The sequence below is a fragment of the Carcharhinus amblyrhynchos genome, chromosome 30 (genome assembly GCF_965287045.1).
Source record: "Carcharhinus amblyrhynchos chromosome 30, sCarAmb.v2.hapA, whole genome shotgun sequence".
Taxonomy (NCBI): Eukaryota; Metazoa; Chordata; class Chondrichthyes; order Carcharhiniformes; family Carcharhinidae; genus Carcharhinus; species Carcharhinus amblyrhynchos.
In genome coordinates this window covers 21031528-21053227 of record NC_137353.1, presented here as the reverse complement: position 1 = coordinate 21053227, position 21700 = coordinate 21031528, and the positions used below count along the sequence as shown (strand labels likewise).

The window sequence follows — 21700 nt, the reverse complement described above, 5'->3', positions numbered from 1 at the left end:
CATGAAGGCAAACAAAATTATTCTCCTGGTGGAGCAAAAAAAAATTGTACTGCGACAAGCTGGATTCTTTCACATTGCAGAGAAACGTGACTCAGCCCAAGGGGAGCAATTTATAATTTTTAAGGTGAATTGGCCAACAGTTAATCATGCTTCCTCTAATAATCAATTTGCATCCCTCCTTATATTTCCTGTCCAAACATTCTGCATCATTGACTAAGCAGTTAACTAACCTCCCAGCCTCTTGCAAACAGACTAAGATCGCCTTGGCATCCTTCCTTTCTGATCGCTTGCCTTGCGAACAGTCCAGCCCAGATCAGAAGCTTGTGTTGAAAATCACCAGCATAAACCTGCAGCTTCCTGTTGTGTTGCAGGGTATCAGAAACAATGAGCTGCTCTGAAACATGCAATTCTTGGAAAGGTAGGTTTTCTTTAACAGATGAAAAGTTTCAGAGCCATCTGCCCGAGCTGGATTAAAACCAAAATACCAGGATACCTTGCTTCTTGGCACAATGGAGAAACTTGTTTGGTTTATTACACTGCCACAACTATAGTACATAAACCAGAATTTTATGCGGATTCTGTGTTGCTAAGATTGTAATACACGTCTCACCAAATGACACAAAAACATTAGGCAATCTTGTTTTGAGTACAGCTCGACCTTCACAAAAATGATCATTGCCTGCCAAATTGAGGTGAGCATTAAATCTTTAGCCAAAGTGACAGATGGGTTGTGAGAGAAGTTTCAGTCACCTGCAAAATAAGAGGTGGACCCACCACTAACGCATGTATTTTAATACACAAACTAAAACAACTGCTATAGTTGTGGAATTGAAACATTCCCTTTCAAAACATTCTCACTTTAAATCTACAGGTTCAGAAGATTTGATTGAGTTAGCATGCTTAGAAACAGATTCAAATCTCATGTAGCACAAAGCTTTAGTGACCCTGCTATTTTGATGAAATAGGACCCCTAGCCTCTGTGTTGCCTGGAAATTTCCCTCCCTTTGACAGAACCAGTGGGGGGGGAGAAATGCATTTTACTAATTGTACTCTTGATATAGGGCCTCTGAAATATTTATCCAACAAATTTTGCATCCAAGTAAGTTTTACTCTGTCAATATATTAACCCATGCTTCTGTCAGCACTGAAATTGAAACAATAGTTTTTAACAAGTGCTGGTAGATGGATGGATGGGTGGGATGTTGATTTTCGTCACAACTGATATTTTGACGCCACATTTAGGTAGAAGCCTTTGTACACAATTTCAGGACAATTGTCACCAAACCATGCAAATCAACAAATCAAATGTATTTATAGTTTCAAAACTGTGTTCAAGTTTATAGATTAACCAAAAAATGACAATTTAAAAATAACTGCTGGAGATAAGGAGAAAGGGACCAATATCAGAGGATACAGATTTTAAGTTATTGGGAAAGGAACTAAAATGGATATAAGAAAATAGTATTTTTTTTTGAACACAATGTGTGGTTACAATCTGAAACGCACCCCTTTTTAAAGTTTATTGTATTAGGTGTACATTAACACTGCAATGAAGTTACTGTAAAAATCCCCTAGTCACCACACTCCAGCACCTGTTCGAGAGAATTTAGCATGCCAAAGCACCTAACCAGCACGTCTTTCAGACTGTGGGAAGAAACCAGAGCACCCAGAAGAAACCCACGCAGACACGGAGAGAACGTGCATTTACTCAAGCTGGGAATCGAACCCAGGTTCCTGGCGCTGTGAGGCAGCAGTGCTAACCACTGAAAGGGTGGTGGATGGTGGAGGAAGATTCATTCATAGCTTTTCAAAAGCTATTGGATAAGCATCTAAAGAAAAAATATGAGAGTTACAGGGCTAAACTGCTTTTTACAGAGACTCAGATGAATGGTTCCTTCTGGACCTGCAAACTTTGCATCATTCCAGCAGTGTTTCAAATGGGCTAAAAAAAATTGCTGCAATTTGTTTCCTTCCATGTAGTTTCCTACCAAAGCTGACCAGAGCCACTGAACTTAGACACTAGCTCCTCATGCTCTGCCAATGGTACACACTAATCTGCTACTCAGACATGTGGACTTTAGCCAGTCCATTTTCAAGATTATAAATTCGCAGCTTGGAGAATCAGTAATGCTTGCTTCTCAATGGTGCAATGCACATGTGCTAATGCACTCCTTAAAAAGAAACACTTAAGAGTCAATAAAATGTTCAATTTAGAAGAGCTCCATGCCTTTCCTTTCAGTGTAATGAAAATGCAGGAATGATGACTTTGGAACAACCAGGCTGTCTATATGGAGCTGCCCAATCCCAAGAAATCAGATGAACTTTCTGCAAAAATGCAGTAACATTTCTTTTTCTCAGGCAATTGATGCCCATCGCATTCAGTGGCAATCCTCTTAACAACAGCACAGGTTCTGGTGAAAGATTTTATTATTAAAGATATTTTCATGACAAGATAGAACGAGGAGCACATACAATAAAAAATGCATGTTATAGACATGCATTCTCATTTAAAATGATCAGACTAACTGTCCAACCTAAACTTCTGAAAATATCTTAAATACTACGGGTATTAAAATAGAAGTACAGTTCTCAGGAATAGAAAAGGTTGTGATTGTGTGGATCACATTTCAGGGAAAACCATGCAGAAACCCCCTAAATTCGTTGGCAAAGTGGAGGCATCCTAAAATCTACGTGGAACAATATTTGGCATGATCAAAAGATCCATGATTACACGTGGTAGAGTATTTATATTAAATTCCCTCACAGTATACTGATCTATATAGTTAGTCAGGCTTAAATCTGTTCAGCTGATGATTGTGAAATTTCAGATGGGTCTTAGAATGTTTTTGTGTCATTTACATATTAAGAGCTGCTCCACCTACCTCGACCAGCTTCCCAATGTTAGCAATGTGAGGTGACGATTCACTCACATTCTCATCTTTCTCCATCTGTGAAAACAAAAATTCAGTATGGGTGAGTTAGATTGAAGGAAAAAAAAATCTTCCACGAGTGAGGTTGTAGCTCACGACCATACTCAAAACAGTGAATAAACTCTCAGAAACAAAGCCTACTCTCAACCTTTCTGCGTCACAGATGATCTCTGCTTGTAGGTTTCTTTTTACAGCCAAGGCCCATATGCAGTTTATCAGTCACTCCCTCTAAACAAAAGCTTTCAAGTACCACAGTCTACTGCCAAAGCAACTGCTGCATCATTTATTTGGCCATCTGTTTGCACATTATAGATGTAACTTGGTGGACAGTTGCAAAGGTTCATGAAACTAGACGCCTTCAGGCCCTGCAGGCTGATGTACAATGGGGGTATTGATCAGGTCATGGGATTTTTCAAAAGACCCAATTCTGCAGCTGCAAGCAACTCGATAGCTGGTGTCCAAACATTTTCCATGATTCATACAATTACTAACAAAAAAAAACAAAGATACAAGTGCATTAACATGGCTCATTATGCTGCATTAGATGGGTGGTCTGCTAAGAACAATGTCTACACATTCAGGCTATCGTATTCTAACGACGCACAACAGGACAATTCACAACAGGAGATTTCTTCATAATGGCAGCACTGGAGTACAAAATACTTACCATCCCAAACTTTTTAAAAACAAAGTAATGAAATATTTATCTATGCAAATACACATATCTAACATCATAAATCTCTCTGGGATAAACTATCATTTTTATGAGCAGACACGACCAAGTAAAGCACCCCACTGATGCACTGCCTTATGCTGCATCCCAATAATGGATCATTTAGAAATCATCCCATGGCTGAACCGCATAACAAATAAAGGAAGCAATATCATGAAAGGTAGTCTGAGTAAGGAGAAAGACCCCAACAGGGCAATTCACAAAGCAGTTCTCATTCATTTCCAGGTGTTTTAACTGCTGCAAGGCTAGCATTCATTGTCCATCCCTAATTAATCTCAAAAGGCAGCTCACCAACGCCCTATCAGAAGGTAGTTAACAGTTAACCTCTTTGCTGTGGGTCTGGAGTCAGATAATGGGCCAGACTGAGTAAGAATAGCAGATACCATCCCTGAAGAACAATTCTAAACCAGACAGGTTTTTTTGGCATTTTAGTAGCTTTATGGTCACCAATACTGATTGTTTTTTTCCCAAATTTTGGTAATGTAATGCAAATCCCCCAGCTGCCTGGTAGGATCTGAGCTCATGGTCTAATTTAGACCATGATAGCTAGTTCACTAATGATGATCAACTGTGATCTTATGAAAACCCAAATTATAATTAAATAATAGAGAGTTATTTACATTTAAGAACATAAGAACATAAGAAATAGGAGCAGGAGTAGGCCATCTGGCCCTTCGAGCCTGCCCCGCCATTCAATAAGATCATGGCTGATCTGTCGTGGCTCAGTTCCACTTTCCCGCCCTCTCCCCATAACCCTTAATCCCCTCTCTTATCAAAAACCCATCAACCCGCTTCTTAAAAATATTTAGCGAGGCAGCCTCCACCACTTCAACGGGCAGAGAATTCCAGAGATTCACCACCCTTTGAGTGAAGAAGTTCCTCCTCAACTCCGTTCTGAACCGCCCCCCCTTTATCTTGAGGCTGTGCCCCCTAGTCCTACTGTCTTTTTTGAGCGGGAAGAGTCTTTCCACCTCTATCCTATCCATCCCATTCATCATCTTATACGTCTCAATGAGATCTCCCCTCATTCTTCTAAACTCTAACGAGTACAAGCCTAGTTTATTCAGCCTCTCCTCATAGCTCAATCCCCTCAACTCCGGTATCAGCCTAGTAAACCTCCTCTGCACTCCCTCCAAGGCCAAAATATCCTTGCGCAGGTGCGGCGCCCAAAACTGCACACAATACTCCAGCTGCGGCCTCACCAATGCCCTATACAGCTGCAGCAAGACCTCCCTACTTTTATATTCAATCCCCCTCGCTATGAAGGCCAGCATCCCATTCGCCTTCCTGACCACCTGCTGCACCTGCAGGCTGGGTTTTTGCGACTCATGCACAAGGACCCCGAGGTCCCTCTGCACCGTCGCCTGCTGCAGTTTTTCGCCCCGTAAGTAATAGTCCTTCCTACCATTCTTCCTACCAAAGTGGACCACCTCACACTTGCCAACATTAAATTCCATTTGCCATTTCCTGGCCCATTCGCCCAGCCTATCTAGATCCTTCTGCAGACTCTCCACACCCTCCGCACAATTTGCCTTTCCCCCAATCTTGGTGTCATCAGCAAATTTCGACACCCTACACTCGGTTCCCTCCTCCAGATCATCTATATAAATGGTAAATAGCTGAGGCCCCAGCACCGACCCCTGGGGCACCCCACTAGTCACCAACCGCCAATCCGAATAGCACCCATTGACCCCCACTCTCTGCCTCCTATTTGACAACCAATCCTCTATCCACGCTAACACCCTACCCCCAACTCCATGTCCTCTGACCTTCTGCAGTAACCTCTTGTGAGGTACCTTATCAAACGCCTTCTGAAAATCCAGAAAGACCACATCCACCGGCTCTCCTCTATCCACCGCCCTAGACACATCCTCATAGAACTCCAGTAAATTTGTCAGACACGACTTCCCTTTAATGAAACCGTGTTGCGTCTGCCCTATCAAGCAATTCCCTTCAAGATGCCTCGCAATTTCCTCCTTAATGACGGATTCTAACATTTTACCTACCACAGACGTTAAACTAACTGGCCTGTAATTCCCCGCCTTTTGCCTGGCACCCTTCTTAAACAACGGCGTAACATTAGCCGTTTTCCAATCCTCCGGCACTTCCCCGGAATCCAGCGACGTCTGGAAAATAACCACCAAGGCATCCACTATCACCTCCGCCATTTCTTTCAGAACCCTCGGATGCATTCCATCCGGTCCTGGGGACTTGTCCACAATCAGCCCCTCCAGTCTGTCGCGCACCACCTCTCTAGTAACAGTAATGTCATTAAGACCCTCCAGTCCTACCACCTTTCCATCGCTAACACCCGGCAAATTATTCACGTCCTCCTCCGTGAAGACAGAAACAAAAAAGTTATTCAAGACCTTAGCCATATCCCCATCCCCTACCACTAGGTCCCCTTTCTCATCCGCTAAGGGACCAACGTTCACCCTAGCCAGCCTCTTCCTTTTTATATATTTATAAAAACTCTTGCTATCCTTTTTTATATTAAGCGCTAGCCCAGCTTCATAGCTTCTTCTACCCTCCTTTATCAACTTTTTTGTCAATCTTTGTTGACATTTAAACCTTTCCCAATCCTCTTCTCGCCCACTGCTCTTAGCTACTCTAAATTCCTCCGCTTTTAATTTAACACTTTCCTTCACCTCCTTCGTTATCCACGGCTTATTACCTCTCTTCCTACTGTCCTTTTTAACCATCGGAATAAATTTCTGCTGAGCACCAAGAAAGATCTCCTTAAAGATCCTCCACTGCTCCTCAGCAGACCTACCTTCCAACGCGCTCCCCCAGTCCACATTTATAATATGATCAAATGTTTTAAGACTTAATTCATCCAAGGTCCTGGGTTTTAATCCCTTTTTTGTGCTGATCTGATCCATGGTGGCAGTAAGGGATGCAGCAATTGCCTCATTGTACTTGGGATGGAGAGGCAACCAGTTAAAGCTCCTGCTTCTAATTGTTACCAGCATCCTATTAGCTGGACACTTAAGAACCAGAAAGTTCAATACTGGAGGAAAAGAAATGAATCGAAGAATGGATACAAATTAGAGAAAGCTCATTTGACCCACTGAGTGCATGTTAGCTCGTAGCAAGAGCAACTGAACTCATTCCACTGCCCTGCCCTTTCCCCGCAGCCCTACACATTTTCTCTCCATGTATTTATCCAATTCCTCTTTTAAAGCTGTGATTGACTGTCTCCATCACCCCGCTCAGACAATGCCTAATCACTCACCACTATCAAAAAAATTCATGTCACTTTTGACTTTGTGAATCACCTTAAATGTGTGTCCTGTGGCTCTCCACTCTCCTGTCACTGGGAATAATTCTCCTCTTAACTCTGTCTAATCTCATCTCCAAAAGAACCACAGTTTCTCCAATCTAGCCACATAACTGAAGTTCCTCATTCCTAGAACCATTTTTATAAATCTTTTCTGCACTCTCTCTAAAGGCTTTTGCATCCTTCCTAAAATGCAGTGACCAGAATTGGACACAATATTCCAGTTGAGGCTGAGCCAGTGTTTTATAAAGGTTCATCATAAACATTATTGTTTTTGTACTGCATGCCTCTATTTATAAAGCCCAGGATCCAGTATGCCTTTTTAAACACTATCTCAGCCAGCCCTGCCACCTTTAACGATTTGAGCACGGTATCCTCAGTCTCTCTGTTCCTGTATCCCCTCTACAATTATATCCTTTGTTTTGAATTGCCTCTCTTCATTCTTCCTGCCAAAATCTATGATTTTTCTATTAAATTTAATCTTCCATGTATCTGCCCATTCCACCCTTTTGACCTCTATCACTATTCTCAGTTCACAATACTTTCAGATTTTGTGGGAAATTGTGCCCTGTACACCGAAGTCTAATTCATTAATAGGGATCAAGAAAAGCAGTCATCCTAATATCAACCCCTGGAGAACCCCACTGCATGCCCTCCACTATTCGGGAAAAAACCATTCATCGCCACTCCATTTTCTGCCATTCGCCCAATTTCATATCTATGGCGTCACTATTTTTACTCCACCAGCTTTAACTTTGCTAGCAAGCACGTTGTGTGGCACTTTTATTCATACATCTTTCAAATGTCCAGTTAGGCTGCCTCAACTGCATTAGCCTGATTAAAACCACAATCAAGTACTTTGAACAAATGCTTGCTGTCTTTCCTTAATTAATCTAGACTCAATTGAGAGTTCCAGATTTCCATTATGATAAGCATGTCCTGATTTCACTCCCAACTGACCTGAGTCCAATTAAGTTTCCTCCTTCTTGTTCCAAATTCCCTGTCTAGGAGGAGGACTGTCTCCCCCTATCTACCCTTTTGAATCATTCATCATTTAAAGTATTATTGCAACCATTTAAACACAAAGGAATACAAGCATTATATTCCATCATAATTTAAAGGCACCAAGCTGGTGAAACTGAACCCCTTTCAAACGGCAATATATCCTTCCTAAGGTTCAGTGCACAAAACATCAAAATCTCTTTGCTCCTTCACACCCATCCAGAAAATATACTGATATCTTTTTTCCCAAATCAAAGTGGACTTCACATTTCCCAGAATGATTTGTTTATGCCATTGTTTTGCCCCTTGGTGACTTTCTATTCTAGCTGCAGATCTTGTTCTTTGAGTTGTGCCGTCATTACTTTTACATTATGGTCATATCCTTTTTACTTATCAGAGGAGGCAGCATTCAAACCTGAATGATAACTGTAAAAAGACAATTTTCATATTGTCCCTTGCAGTCCTAGATAATGAAGTAACTTTTGAAGTGGCTATTGAACCAAAGTTAGAGCCCTTGAAAGGAAAGGGACACAGGAGCATGGATATAAAATTGGCTGAGTCATCAGAAGAGGAGTGGTAAATGGTTGTTTTTTTAGACATGGGGTTCTCCAGGGATCGGTGTCAGGACCGCTGTTTTTCTTAATAAATGTTTTCAAAATTTACAGGTGGTACAAAACTAAGTATTGTAAACTGTGAGGAAGATGAGTGTTAAACTTCAAGTTATAGAACGTGCAGATGAAACTTAATGCAGAGAAATGCGAAGTGATTCATTTTGTTAAGAACAAGGAAAGACTGTATAAAAAATAAACGGTATAATTCTGAAGAAGTTGCAGGAGCAGAGGTATAGATGGATAAATCACTGAAGGTGGTAGGACAGGTTAAGAAAGCAGATTAGTAAAACATATGGGATATTGGACTCTGTGAATACAGACAAGGGCTTCACTAGTCTCAACAAGAGTAACGTGTTCAGTTCAGGGTACCACACTGTAGGAAGGATGAGATGGTATTACAAAAAGAGTACAAGAAAAGATTCACAGGAATGGTTCCAGGGATGAGGAAATTAAGTTACATGAATAGATTAGAGATCAAAATCAAGGTGGTGGCGGTGGGGGTCTGGACAGAGCAGATAGAATTGTTTCCATTGGTAGAAGGGTCAGAAAGAGGGGGCATTTAGGGCAATTGGCAGAGAAAGCAACAACTTTCTCTGCCACAGAAAGCAACTGGAGCAAAAACATTTTATGCAATGAGTAGCTAGAATCTAGAATCATTGAATCCCTGTGCAGAAGACAGAAGAGGCCATTTGGCCTATTGAGTTTGCACTGACTCTCTAAAACAGCATCTTACCCAGGTCCTCCTCCACACCAATCTCCATAACCTGCACATTTCACCACGGTTAAACCACCGAACCTTCATATCCCCGGATACCAAGAGGTAATTCAATCTGGTCAATCCACTGAACCTGCACCTCTTTGGAGTACACTGCCTGAGATTGTGATGTGGCTTTCAAAAAGGAATTGGATAATTATCAGAAGAGAAAAAAACATCAGCAGGGTTACAAAGAAAAGATGGGAGACCTGGACTGGGTGAGTCGCTCTTGCAGAGAGCAGAAATGGACACAATAGGCTGAATGGCATCCTATGCTCTAACCATTCTACAGTTCTTTAGATGTCCCAGTCAGCCTGAAGTATTGCAGTATTAAAGACAGCCATCAGATTATGGCCGTTACGTTTATGAAATTATTTGGATAGCTACTTTCAGATAACTTCGAAAGAGGAGTTATTTATATGCTCAAGTGATCTCTGCTTAAACAGAACCATTTAAGACAGCACTTCAAAAATTTAGGTAACAACCAAAAGCTCTATAAATTGTCATGCCAAAATTGACCTGTCAGTTAATCCCTCAGCACAGGATGCCAAGGGTTCAAAGTGATAGTCAGAAACAGGTCTCAGAGCTGAGCACTATGCCACCAAATTATTAATTTTTAATTTTAATTATTAATTATTAATTTTCTTTAACAGGGATTTTGTGAAATAACTTTGCAGCTAGAGACAGATGGCAGATAGAAATTTCCTTTCCCACAACAAAAGCTGCCGTAGCGTAACCTCCGTAATAACATTAGGAGATGGTAGCACAGTGGAAATGTCACTGTAGTAGTAATCTAGAGATCCAGGCCAATGGTCTGGGGACAGTGGTTCAAATCCAAGTTTAGGAAACAAAATCTGCCATCCATACCCAGTCCAATATACAAGTGACTACAAACCAACATACTGTGATTGATTCTTAACTGCCCTCTAAAATGGCTTCACAAGCCATTCATTTTAAAGGCAATTATGGATGGGCAAAGCAACACTAACATCTCTTGAAAGATGAAAGGTGAAGAAAGTGGCACAGTGGTTAGTACTGCTGCTTCCCAGTGCCAGGGACCCAGGTTCAATTTTGTCCTAGGGCATGGAGTTTGCACTTTCTCCCCATGTTTGTATGGGCTTCCTCCGGGTTTCACCCACAGTCCAACGATGTGCAGGTTAGATGGATTGGCCATGCTAAATTGTGTCTCAGTTTCCCAAAATGTGTACGTTAGATTGATTAGCCATGGTGAATGCGTGGAGTTATAGGAATGGGATGGTGAACGTGTTGGACCTGGGTAAGATGCTCTTTCAGAGAGTCAGTGCTGACTCAATGGGCTGAATGACCTCCTTTTGCACTATAAGGATTTTATGATTCTATGAAAACCTTATTCTAAAAAAACTACCATAAATGTTATCAAACTGCACAAATATCCCAAATGATTTTCCTTTCTGATACAGAAATTGGAGACATGAAGAATCTTTTTTATTCATTCATGGGTTGAGAGCATTGCTGACAAGGCCAGTATTTATAGTCCACCCTTAATTGCCGTGGAGCAGCCGGTGGCCTTGAACCACTGCAATCCTTGTTACAGAGTTACATCCATAGTGCTGTTACAAAAGCAATTCTCAGATTTTGACCCAGCTGCAGTGAAGTTTGGTAATAAACTCCCAAGTCAAGATGATTGAAAGGAAACTTGCAGTTAGTGGTGCTCCCAGGTACCTTCTGCCCCTGTTCTCACCCATGGTAAAGGTTGTTATGGGAAGGTGATGTCAAATAGACCTTGGTGAGCTGCTGCAGTGTACTTTGTGGATGGTATGCACTGCTGCTGTGCATCAAGGGTGAGGGAAGTGAATATTTAGGATGATGGTTCACGTGTCAAAGAAGTATTCTCAATGCTATCAAGCTCTTTTATTGTGTGAAGCTGCGCTCATCCAGGCAAATGGATCCATTCATCACAGATGGTGGACAGGCTTTGGGAAATCAAGAGTTGAGTTACTCACCACAACAGTCTCGGACTCTGACTTGCCCTTGTAGTCACAGTATTTACATGGCTGGTTCAGTTACTTTTTGGTCAGTAGGGTGATGCCATTGAATGTTTTAGGGAGAATCTCTCTTATTAGAAATAGTCATTGCCTAGCACTTCAGGCACAAATGTTACTCATCAGCCCAATCCTGAATGATGTCCAGACACAGACTACTTCAGTATCTGAAGAGTCACATATGGTACTGAACACCATGCAAACAGCAGCAACATCCCCCCAATTCTGACTTTATGTTGGAGGGAAGGTCATTTTTGGAACAGCTGGAGATGATTGGTTTGAGGACACTGCTCAAGGAACTCCTGCAATAATGTCAGAGGTTTACAGCATGGAAACAGGCTCTTGGGCCCAACTTGTCTATGCCGCTCTTTTTTTTAAAACCCCCAAGCTAATCCCAATTGCCCGCATTTGGCCCATATCCCTCTATACCCATCATACCCATGTAACTATCTAAATGCTTTTTAAAATACAAAATTATACCTGCCTCTACTCCAAAAATGTTTGGCAATGCCTATCTCTTATTAGAGAGATTCCCCCCAAAACACTCAATGGCATCACCCTCACTGAAACCTCCATTTTATGCATCCTGGGGGTTACCATTGACAGAAAGTAACTGAACCAGCCATGTAAATACTGTGACTACAAGAGCAAGTCAGAGTCTGGGACTGTTGTGGTGAGTAACTCAACTCGATTTCCCGCAGCCTGTCCGCCATCTGCAATGCATGGATTCAATTGCCTGGATGAGCGCAGCTCCACACAATAAGAGAACTTGATAGCACCTTTGACACATGAACTATCGTTCTAAATATTCACCTTCCCTGCCTCTGGCAGCTTGCTCCAGACACTCATCACCCTCTGAAAAAAATTGCCCCACTGAACACTTTTGTATCTCTCCCCTCTCGCCTTACACCTATAAGAACATAAGAAATAGGAGCAGGAGTAGGCCATCTAGCCCTTCGAGCCTGCCCCGCCATTCAATAAGATCATGGCTGATCTGAAGTGGATCAGTTCCACTTTCCCACTTTCTCCCCATAACCCTTAATTCCCTTGTCTGTCAAAAACCTATCTACCCGTGACTTAAATATATTTAGCGAGGTAGCCTCCACCACTTCAACGGGCAGAGAATTCCAGAGATTCACCACCCTTTGAGTGAAGAAGTTCCTCCTCAACTCCATTCTAAACTGCTCCCCCCTTATCTTGAGGCTGTGCCCTCTAGTCCTGCTATCCTTTCTAAGCAGAAGAATCTCTCTACCTCTACCCTATCCATCCCTTTCATTATCTTATACGTCTCTATAAGATCCCCCCTCATCCTTCTAAACTCCAGCGAGTACAGACCCAGTCTATTTAGTCTCTCTTCCGTCCAACCCCGTCTCCGGTATCAGTCTAGTGAACCTCCTCTGCACCCTCCAAGGCCAAAATATCCTTGTGCAAGTGCGGCGACCAAAACTGCACACAGTACTCCAGCTGCGGCCTCACCAGTGCCCTGTACAGTTGCAGCAAGACCTCCCTGCTTTCATATTCTATCCCCCTTGCTATAAAGGCCAGAATCCATTCGCCTTCTTGATCACCTGCTGCATCTGCAGACTGGGTTTTTGCGACTCATGCACAAGGACCCCCAGGTCCCTCTGCACCGTAGCATGCTGCAGCTTTTCGCCCTTTATATAGTAATCCCTCCTACTATTATTTCTGCCAAAGTGGATAACCTCACACTTGTCAACACTGTACTCCATCTGCCAGGTCCTCGCCCACTCGCTCAGGCTATCCAGATCCCTCTGCAGACTTTCCACACCCTCCACACAATTTGCTTTTCCACTCGTCTTTGTGTCATCAGCAAATTTCGTCACCCTACACTCAGCTCCCTCCTCCAGATCATCTATATAAATGGTAAATAGCTGAGGCCCCAGCACCGATCCCTGCGGCACTCCACTAGTCACCAACCACCAGAATAGTACCCACTGATACCAATTCTCTGCCTATTAGGCAACCAATCCTCTATCCACGCTAACACCTTACCCCCAACTCCATGCACCCTAACCTTCTGAAGCAACCTTTTGTGAGGCAACTTATCAAACGCCTTTTGAAAATCTAGAAACACCACATCCACCGATTCCCATGTCTACCGCACTAGTCACATCCTCATAGAAATCCAATAAATTCGTCAAACATGAGGGCTATGCCCTCTAGTTTTAGATTCCCCTACCTTTGGGAACAGATATTGACTATCTAGCTAATCTGTGCTCTTAATTATTTTATAGACCTCTGTAAGATCACCCCCCTCAGCCTCCAGAGAAAAAAGTCCCAATCTATCCAGCCTCTCCTTACACCTCAATCTATCAAGTCCTGGTAGCATCTTAATCAATCTTTTCTGCACTTTAATTTAATAGTATTCTTTCTATAGTAGGGTGACCAGAATTGCACATAGTATTCCAAGTGTGGCCTTACCAATGTGTTGTACAACTTCAACAAGACGTCCCAACTCCTGTATTCAACGTTCTGACCGATGAAACCAAGCATGCCGAATGCCTTCTTCACCATTCTGTCCACCTGTGACTCCACTTTCAAGGAGCTATGAACATGTACCCCGAGATCTCTTTGTTCTGTAACCTTCCCTAATGTCCTAACATTAACTGAGTAAATCCTGCCCTGGTTCAATCTACCAAAATGCACTACCTCGCATTTGTCTAAATTAAACTCCATCTGCCATTCGTCAGCTCACTGGCCAATTGATCAAGATTCCATTGCAGTTGGAGATAACTTTCTTCACTGGCCACTATGCCACGAATCTTAGTGTCATCTGCAAACTTACTAACCATTCTTCCTATATTCTCATCCAAATCATTAATATAAATTACAAATAACAGTGGACACAGCACTAATCCCTGAGGCACACCACTGGTCACAGGCCTCCACTTTGAAAAACAACCTTCTCCAACCACCCTCTAGCTCTGTCAAGAAGCCAATTTTATATCCATTTAGATACCTCACCCTGTATCCTGGGAGATTGAACCTTACGTAACAACCTACCATGTGGTACCTTGTCAAAGGCCTTGCTGAAGTTCATTTAGACAACATCAACTGCACTGCCCTCACCTACCTCCTTGGTTACCCATTCAAAAAACTCAATCAAATTTGTGAGACATGATTTTCCACTCACAAAACCATGTTGACTGTCCCTAATCAGTCCTTGCATCTCTAAATGCCTGCAGAGCCTCTCTCTCAAAGTACCCTCCAACAATTTACCCACCACAGATGTGCGGCTCACTGGCCTGTAGTTCCCAGGCTTTTCCCTGCAGCCCTTTTTAAACAAAGGCACAACATTTGCTACTCTCCAATCTTCAGGCACCTCACCAGTGACTATCGATGATTCAAATGATGTCCAAAGATGTGCAGGTTAAGTTGATTGGCCTTGCTAAGAAATTGCCCCTTAGTGTCCAGGGATGAGTAGGTTACAGGGATTAGTGGGTATAATATGTAGGGATATGGGGATAGGGCCCGGATGGGATTGTGTTTGGTGCACACTTGATGGGCCGAAGGGCCTCTTTCTGCACTGTAGGGTTCTATAGTTCAAATATCTCGGCTAAGGGACCTGTAATTTCCTCCCTGGCCTCCCAAAATGTTCTAGGATACGCCTCATCAGATCCCAGGGATTTATGTACCTTGATGCACTTTGAGACTTCCAGCACCCTCTTCTCTGTCATCTGTACACTCCTCAAGACATCACTATTTATTTCCCCAAGTTCCCTAACATCCATGCTTTTCTCAATGGTAAATACTGATGAGAAATATTCATTTAGGATCTCACCATCTCTTGTGGACCCGCACATAGATGACCCTGTTGATCCTTAACAGGCTCTACTCTCTCGTTACTCTTTTGCCCTTTATGTATTTGTAGAAACTCTTTGGATTCTCCTTTGTCTTATCTGCCAAAACAATCTCATGGGCTGAGATAACTGGGCTCCAAATGCCACAACCATCTTCATTTTGCTAAGTATGAAACAATCCTGAAAGAACTAGACAATTAATAAAATACTAATTTGTATAATAGGATTGCAATTCAAGTAATTAGCTGTCAAAATGCATTTTGAAACTATTCATCATTTCCCTTTGCTGTAGCCTGTTCACTGTCAAACAGAAATTAAATACTACTAATTTCTCTACAAAGCAGGATAAAAAGCAAAAGTTATTCAAGCTGGAAAATCTGGCTTGCTTGTTTATAGAACTGAAGATTCTTAATCCATCGATGACATAAATCTAAATGATTTAAACATAGCATGCAAAGATTTCATTTGTAGACTTTTGCAACACACCCATTAACTCCATTCCCTTCCAGCTGCTTCTTTGGATAGACAGTAATTTTTGATGTGCCTGATGCAGATATTACTGTTTTTGGGTTAGACAAGTTCAGGCAAGTCTTTCAGATTCAAAGAAAAATAAGGACTTCTGACTCAACTGCGATAAATTCATTCACCTACTTTCACATACAGTTAAAACAATGGTTACAATTCCTAGTTCAGATTTGTTACCTGGTTGCATAACCTTATGCCACAAACAGAACTCTCCTCTAGATAATTTGAGAGTGTACCAGGGATACAGAGCAGATTACTAGCCAGTGTGCAGGCCACTTGTTTTTTCCATTCATTACCTGATCTCTATTATCAAGCCAGTTTTCAATTTAACTCGCAATTTGCTATTGGTTCCATGATTTCTAAGCTTGTTCGCAAGCCCCAATTATGGAACTTCATCAATAATTCTTAAAATGGTAAATAAAATCCACTGAATCAGGCAGCCATTACCTACCATTTCAAATACACCTTACCCATCTCCAGTAAATTTGTGATATATGACCTCTTCATTTCTAAACCTAAGCTCCTTGCACACGTTGGGTCAAAATAAAGTTTGTCACGTACGCTCGAGCGGATGCTGATCTCCATCAGATTGGGCCAGAGAGTCATTCTCCAAAAGGCTCAATCATCTTACTGATGCTTCATGTCATCTAATTCTCTACTAAAAGGACCCAAGAATCATAGTGCTATACCCTCATATCATGCCATGGGTACCTTTCATAGCTTTTATTAGTAATCAGAAAGGCAATCTTCACAGATTTTATATATCACAGGGAATTGAAAGCAGAAGTTAAGGTGACAAATGAACAATATGTTAAAGTTAATCTTTGCACAGTTGACAGCAAGCAGCACAAAAACATCCATTTTCCCTGAAGTGTTTTTATTGGCAAGATCCACAGCTCAGCAGTAATTATGATTTTTGGCTATATTCTTTGAGAAATCTAAGTGTTTATGCTTCATTTCTATCAAATATTTACACCACACAAGGTTTCACTGACATTTTAAAAACTTTATAATTTAACCCTTCAGGATTCAAAATTGTTTCATGTAGTTTATACTTAAGATGTTATTTTCTAAGTGTTAAGCAGAAAGTATGGATGCTTATACATATTTTAAGATGGAACTTATTGAATATTAAAATCCATTTTCCAATAAAATGGACAGTAATTACCTTTCTGTTCTTTCTAATTCCAGTACAGCAGACAGTAATTACCTTTCTGTTCTCTCTAATTCCAGTCAGGATGCATTATAAACTATCAACTGTTCATGTAAACCATTCAACTATACTGAATATACATCATCTATTTTCTCCCAAAATGCAGTCAGCCATTCAATAAACCATGGTTTTACTGTAAATCTTCTGAATTAAACTTTGAAAGCACTTCCAGGGCTGCACTTTGCTTCCCAAATGTCCCTCAATAAGATTGCATTAACAGGGGAGATGATGGCCTAGATGGTATTATCCCTAGACTATTAATCCAATAACTCAGCTAATGATCTGTGGATCAGGTACAAATCCCGCCACAGCAGATGGTGGAATTTGAATTCAATAGAAGAAATCTGGAATTAAGAATCTAATGACCAATAAAACCATTGTCAATTGTCAGAAAAACCAAACTGGTTCACTAATGCCCCTTAGGGAAAGAAATCTGCCATCTGTACCCTGTATGGCCTACATGCAACTCCAGAGCCACAGTAATGTTCTTGGGTAACTAGGGATGGGCAATAAATGCTGGCCAGTCAGTGACACCCATATCCCCCAAATTAATTTCTAAAAAACTCCTTTACGTCCGTAAATATTTGGTGCTCAATCTTGCCTTCATGCTGTATCGCATTCCATTGCATTCTACTTGACGTCACTCAACATTTAATGTCTACCACTACTGACGAACTGAAAACATAATAATCGAGCAGTCCCTTGATACTTAAACTACGTGGCTGGAGGCAGCCATTTTGCCATTTAACTCACTCTGCACCATGGAATTGCTGTGATTACCAAAATCTGGATGCTACACATTTCAGCCTTTTGGGAAGAATTTGAGAAAACGTTTAAAGATTCATGATTTACTTTTTAGACTTCAAAATAAAAACCTTCCAATAGAGTAGCTCCACTGAAGATTCACTTTCATCCAGATTTTTCATACTGTACAGACAAGGATGAATTTTTATCCCCAAACTCTCATTTCTCCTAAAGGCATAGACAACAAACTTAAAAACAGTGGAACACTTCCAAATTACACCGATTACTAACAGTTATATGTAGTTGGAATGAACACTTCAAATGTAACACAATAAACTGCAAAAAATGCTTGCATCAAAAAAACAAAAAATATTTTCAAGGAGATAGAGGAACAAACCTTTGAAGGTAGAAGTTGACAAGGCTATGAAAAAAATTTCAGCTTTATAAATACAATTGAGAAATATTGGTCTGACCACAGTTGGGAGTATTGTGCCCAATTCTGGGCAGCATACTTTTGCAAGGATGTCAAAGAGATTTACTGAACAGTCCCAAAACTAAAACACTTCAGCTATGTGGGAGATGGTATTAGCCAGGACCATTCTCCTCACAGCACAGGAGGTAAAGGGGAGATTTAACAGAGGTATTCAAAAAATTTATGAAGGTCCTTGATAGAATAGGTAAGGAGAAAATGCTTCTGCTGGCAAGAAGGTTAGTTAAAAAAAGGAGACAAATTTATGATTGGAATAAGAACTGGGGAGGGGTGGAGGGGGAGGTGAAGAAAAATAGTTTTCTCTTTTCCCCGGTGAGTATGATTTGGAATGCACTGTCTAAAACTTTCAATAGGGACATTATACTTGAATAGGAAAATAGTGCAGGGCAATGGGGGAAATCACTGGGGAGTCGAATTAACTGGCTATCTCTTTCAAAGACTGGAATAAGCATACAGACTTAATTGCTGTACAGGGATAAATGGCAAAGGATTCCATTTTCTGCAATGAATGAATTCCTATATCCAACTGTTTGTTAGGTTTATTCCACAAAATTTGTTTATTATGATGTGACTTCAGTGTAAACTGAAAGGTGTACGAAAACGTGGCACAATCTACATATGACATTAACATTTTTCTTTTCATCCTGCCTTTGCCACTTAGCTGGCCACTAGAAGGTTCACAAGAGCAGCCTTAAGTGATGCCTTGTAAGTCCACTTCTTCCAAATAAGCATTGCTTTCTCCTCAATACTTTCCCCAATAGCACAGAAAGTTAGGACCTTGTTGTAAGTGCACTCACCAGCACCAGTTTATGGCAGCATGGTAAACCCATTAGTGTGTACTTGGATATGCTGCATTCCATTACCTAGCTCCTTGCACAATTCTCCACCGCCATTCTCAAGTGGCTTTGAAAGGAGCCACAAGGTGGAAATGGCTGATTGCATGGTATGAAAAGTCAACACAAGTGACCATTTGCAATAATGGACAATCGATCATTCAATTTCAATAATAAAAGCTGCCATTAACTACAAACATAATTCTACAAAGTTTATTCACTCTATTTGAGGTCTCAAAGTTACAAATTTGATTCCCTGATTATAACCCTTATATGCTGCGTGGTATGTACAAATCTGAATTCCCTGCCATTAGTAATTGCAGATACTAATGCAAACACCAATTGTTTAGAGATTACATCAGAAGCAGTTTATCATGTATAGTTGAAAAATTGATTCTATAATTGAAAAATATGTTTGAAAATTGTCAAAGTAAATTTCAGACTATACAGTGCCTACAGGCATGCTTTTCAAACCAATTTAATTTACAGCTACACAACAGACATTATTGCTCACACATGAACCAACATAATTTAACAGCAAATCTACTCAAAACTCACTAAAAATAGTTTCGTAACTTCAAATCAGTGAGGTGGGGATCAACTACAATCGCCGAATATAGTGATCAGTGAAATAGTGTGCCTGCATAAGTATATGTTTATCTACATCAGTCTGCCTGTATCAGTATATGTTAACATCACATGATGTAGTATTCAGCCCAAAAGATGCAACTTTGGCTGAACTGTTTCCATTCCATTTATGGGCATATTAGAATGTGTGCAATCGTAAAGCTAACAGATGTTATTCCTTCAGCCAGTCTCTGGAGGTACATTAGGTGCCAAACATCTCTCCCAATAAGCATACTGTCAATGGTAGACAGGGGACATAAACGAACCACTTAAATAGTCCCTGAAGTCACAGCTAACTGAACAGAACAACACATAATTTGCATTTTATATATATTTTTAAAAATCTGTCCCCCCCAACACCCCACTTTAAGTCTCACCTGCCTGAGCAATTCTTCCCCAAAACAACTAACATGCAGAATTGTTCTGCATTGATAATTTTCTGTCAGAAGATACAAGGCAGCTAGAGCCTCCTGTATCTCATTTCAGTTGACCAACCCTCCTTAATAAAAGGTTAGAGTAACTTATATCTGTGGAGGAGATTGTGGAGTAACTTATTTCTGTGGAAAGTGGAACTGATCCACTTAAGATCAGCCATGATCTTATTGAATGGCGGGGCAGGCTCGAAGGGCTAGATGGCCTACTCCTGCTCCTATTTCTTATGTTCTTATTTGGGGGGGGGGAATCTCAATCTTGAAAAGCATTAACCCTGAGGCAGAAACATACTACAATTCCATACCTGTCTGGTCAGACTGCCACCGAGGTTCATAGTGCCAGAGCCAGCCTTGTTTGTCTGTAGCCAGAGCATAACTGTGGAGGTCAGCTTGTAGTGAGCAGTACGTCCACTTGATTTCTCCTAAAGATGGAGGGAAATGAGGATTATCCATCACAAGTCCAACAGCTTTTTTCATATACAATCAGCACTTTTATTCTTGAGGGTTGTTTGAATGTAGAATGTTTGGCCACAGGGAGTAAGAGATGCAGACAACTGCATAAGAGAAGGATGGGTAAGCATTTGAAACAGAAAAATACAGGCAATGGGAATATTTTTGGATTCAAACAAAGAGCTGGATCCGATGGAAGTGGTCAAATGGCCTCCTTCTGTGTTGCAAACATCTATAGCTCTATTATCACAAGCCTGATAAAACAGGAGGACGTTGCAGTTGATAACAATGCTAAGACTAAGAAAATGTTGTACTTCAGTGACAGACGTATTTGCACTTGGATTATGAAAAAAGATGGCTTGGATGAAAGGGGATTGCACATTCAAGTTTGCAAATGACAAAAAGTTATCTAAATCTAACCTCTGTAACATGTAGTTTCACATTGCTTGTGTCCCACTAATAGCATGGTGCAATATTCTTACCATTTACGCATTGCCATGAAGTGGGTGAATCTCATAGCCTGATAGTAGATCTTTATTGCCCAACCCTAATTGCCCCTGAGGGAGCATGTAAGAGTCATGCATATTGCTGCAGATGTGGAATCACATGTAGGCCAGACCAGGTAAAGATGGCATTATGTAGGTGGGGACAGGACTTTTCAAAGCAACTGGATAAATAGAGTTCAACATAGGGACGCATTAGTCCGTCTATTTTGGATCGAAGACAGGCAAGTTAGACTAATTGGTGAGATACTAGGAACTAAGGAGAAGCAGAAGATGGTAGGAGTCAGTGCGTCAGAGATTAGAAAAGCTAGTGGATAGGTACAAAAATAATGAAAAGGAACAGAATATTGTTTTTTTGGGGCAGCACAGTGGTTACCACTGCTGCTTCACAGAGCCAGGGATCCAGGTTCGATTCTAGCCTTGGGTAACCATCTGTGTGGAATTTGCACATTCTCCCCATCTCTGTATGGGTTTCCTCCCACTGTCCAAAGATGCACAGATTAGGTGAATTGGCAATGTTAAGTAGCTCCTGAGTGTCCCAAGATGTGTAGATTAGGGGAATTAGCAGGGTAAATGCATGGGGTTACTGGGACAGAGTGGGGGTGAACCTGGGTAAGATGCTCCGTCAGAGAATCGGTACAGACCTAATAGGCCAAATGGCCTCCTCCTGCACTGTAGCAATTCTATGATTTTGTTCTATGATTCTTTAACTCTAGAGTCTTGATATGTGAA

At 41.2% G+C, this 21700-nt stretch overlaps 1 protein-coding gene across 2 annotated transcripts in view; it reads right to left on the bottom strand.

Annotated features, from left to right (window-relative positions):
* Positions 1-21700, bottom strand: part of capzb (capping actin protein of muscle Z-line subunit beta) — a 107950-nt gene that overhangs the window by 11569 nt on the left and 74681 nt on the right. For both annotated transcript variants that reach the window (XM_080214897.1, XM_080214898.1), the window contains exons 6-7: positions 20321-20437; positions 2883-2948 (exon numbers count right to left, since the gene is read on the bottom strand). In XM_080214897.1, coding sequence (XP_080071023.1) covers positions 2883-2948; positions 20321-20437 — 183 coding nt within the window. The remainder of the gene's footprint in view (positions 1-2882; positions 2949-20320; positions 20438-21700) is intronic.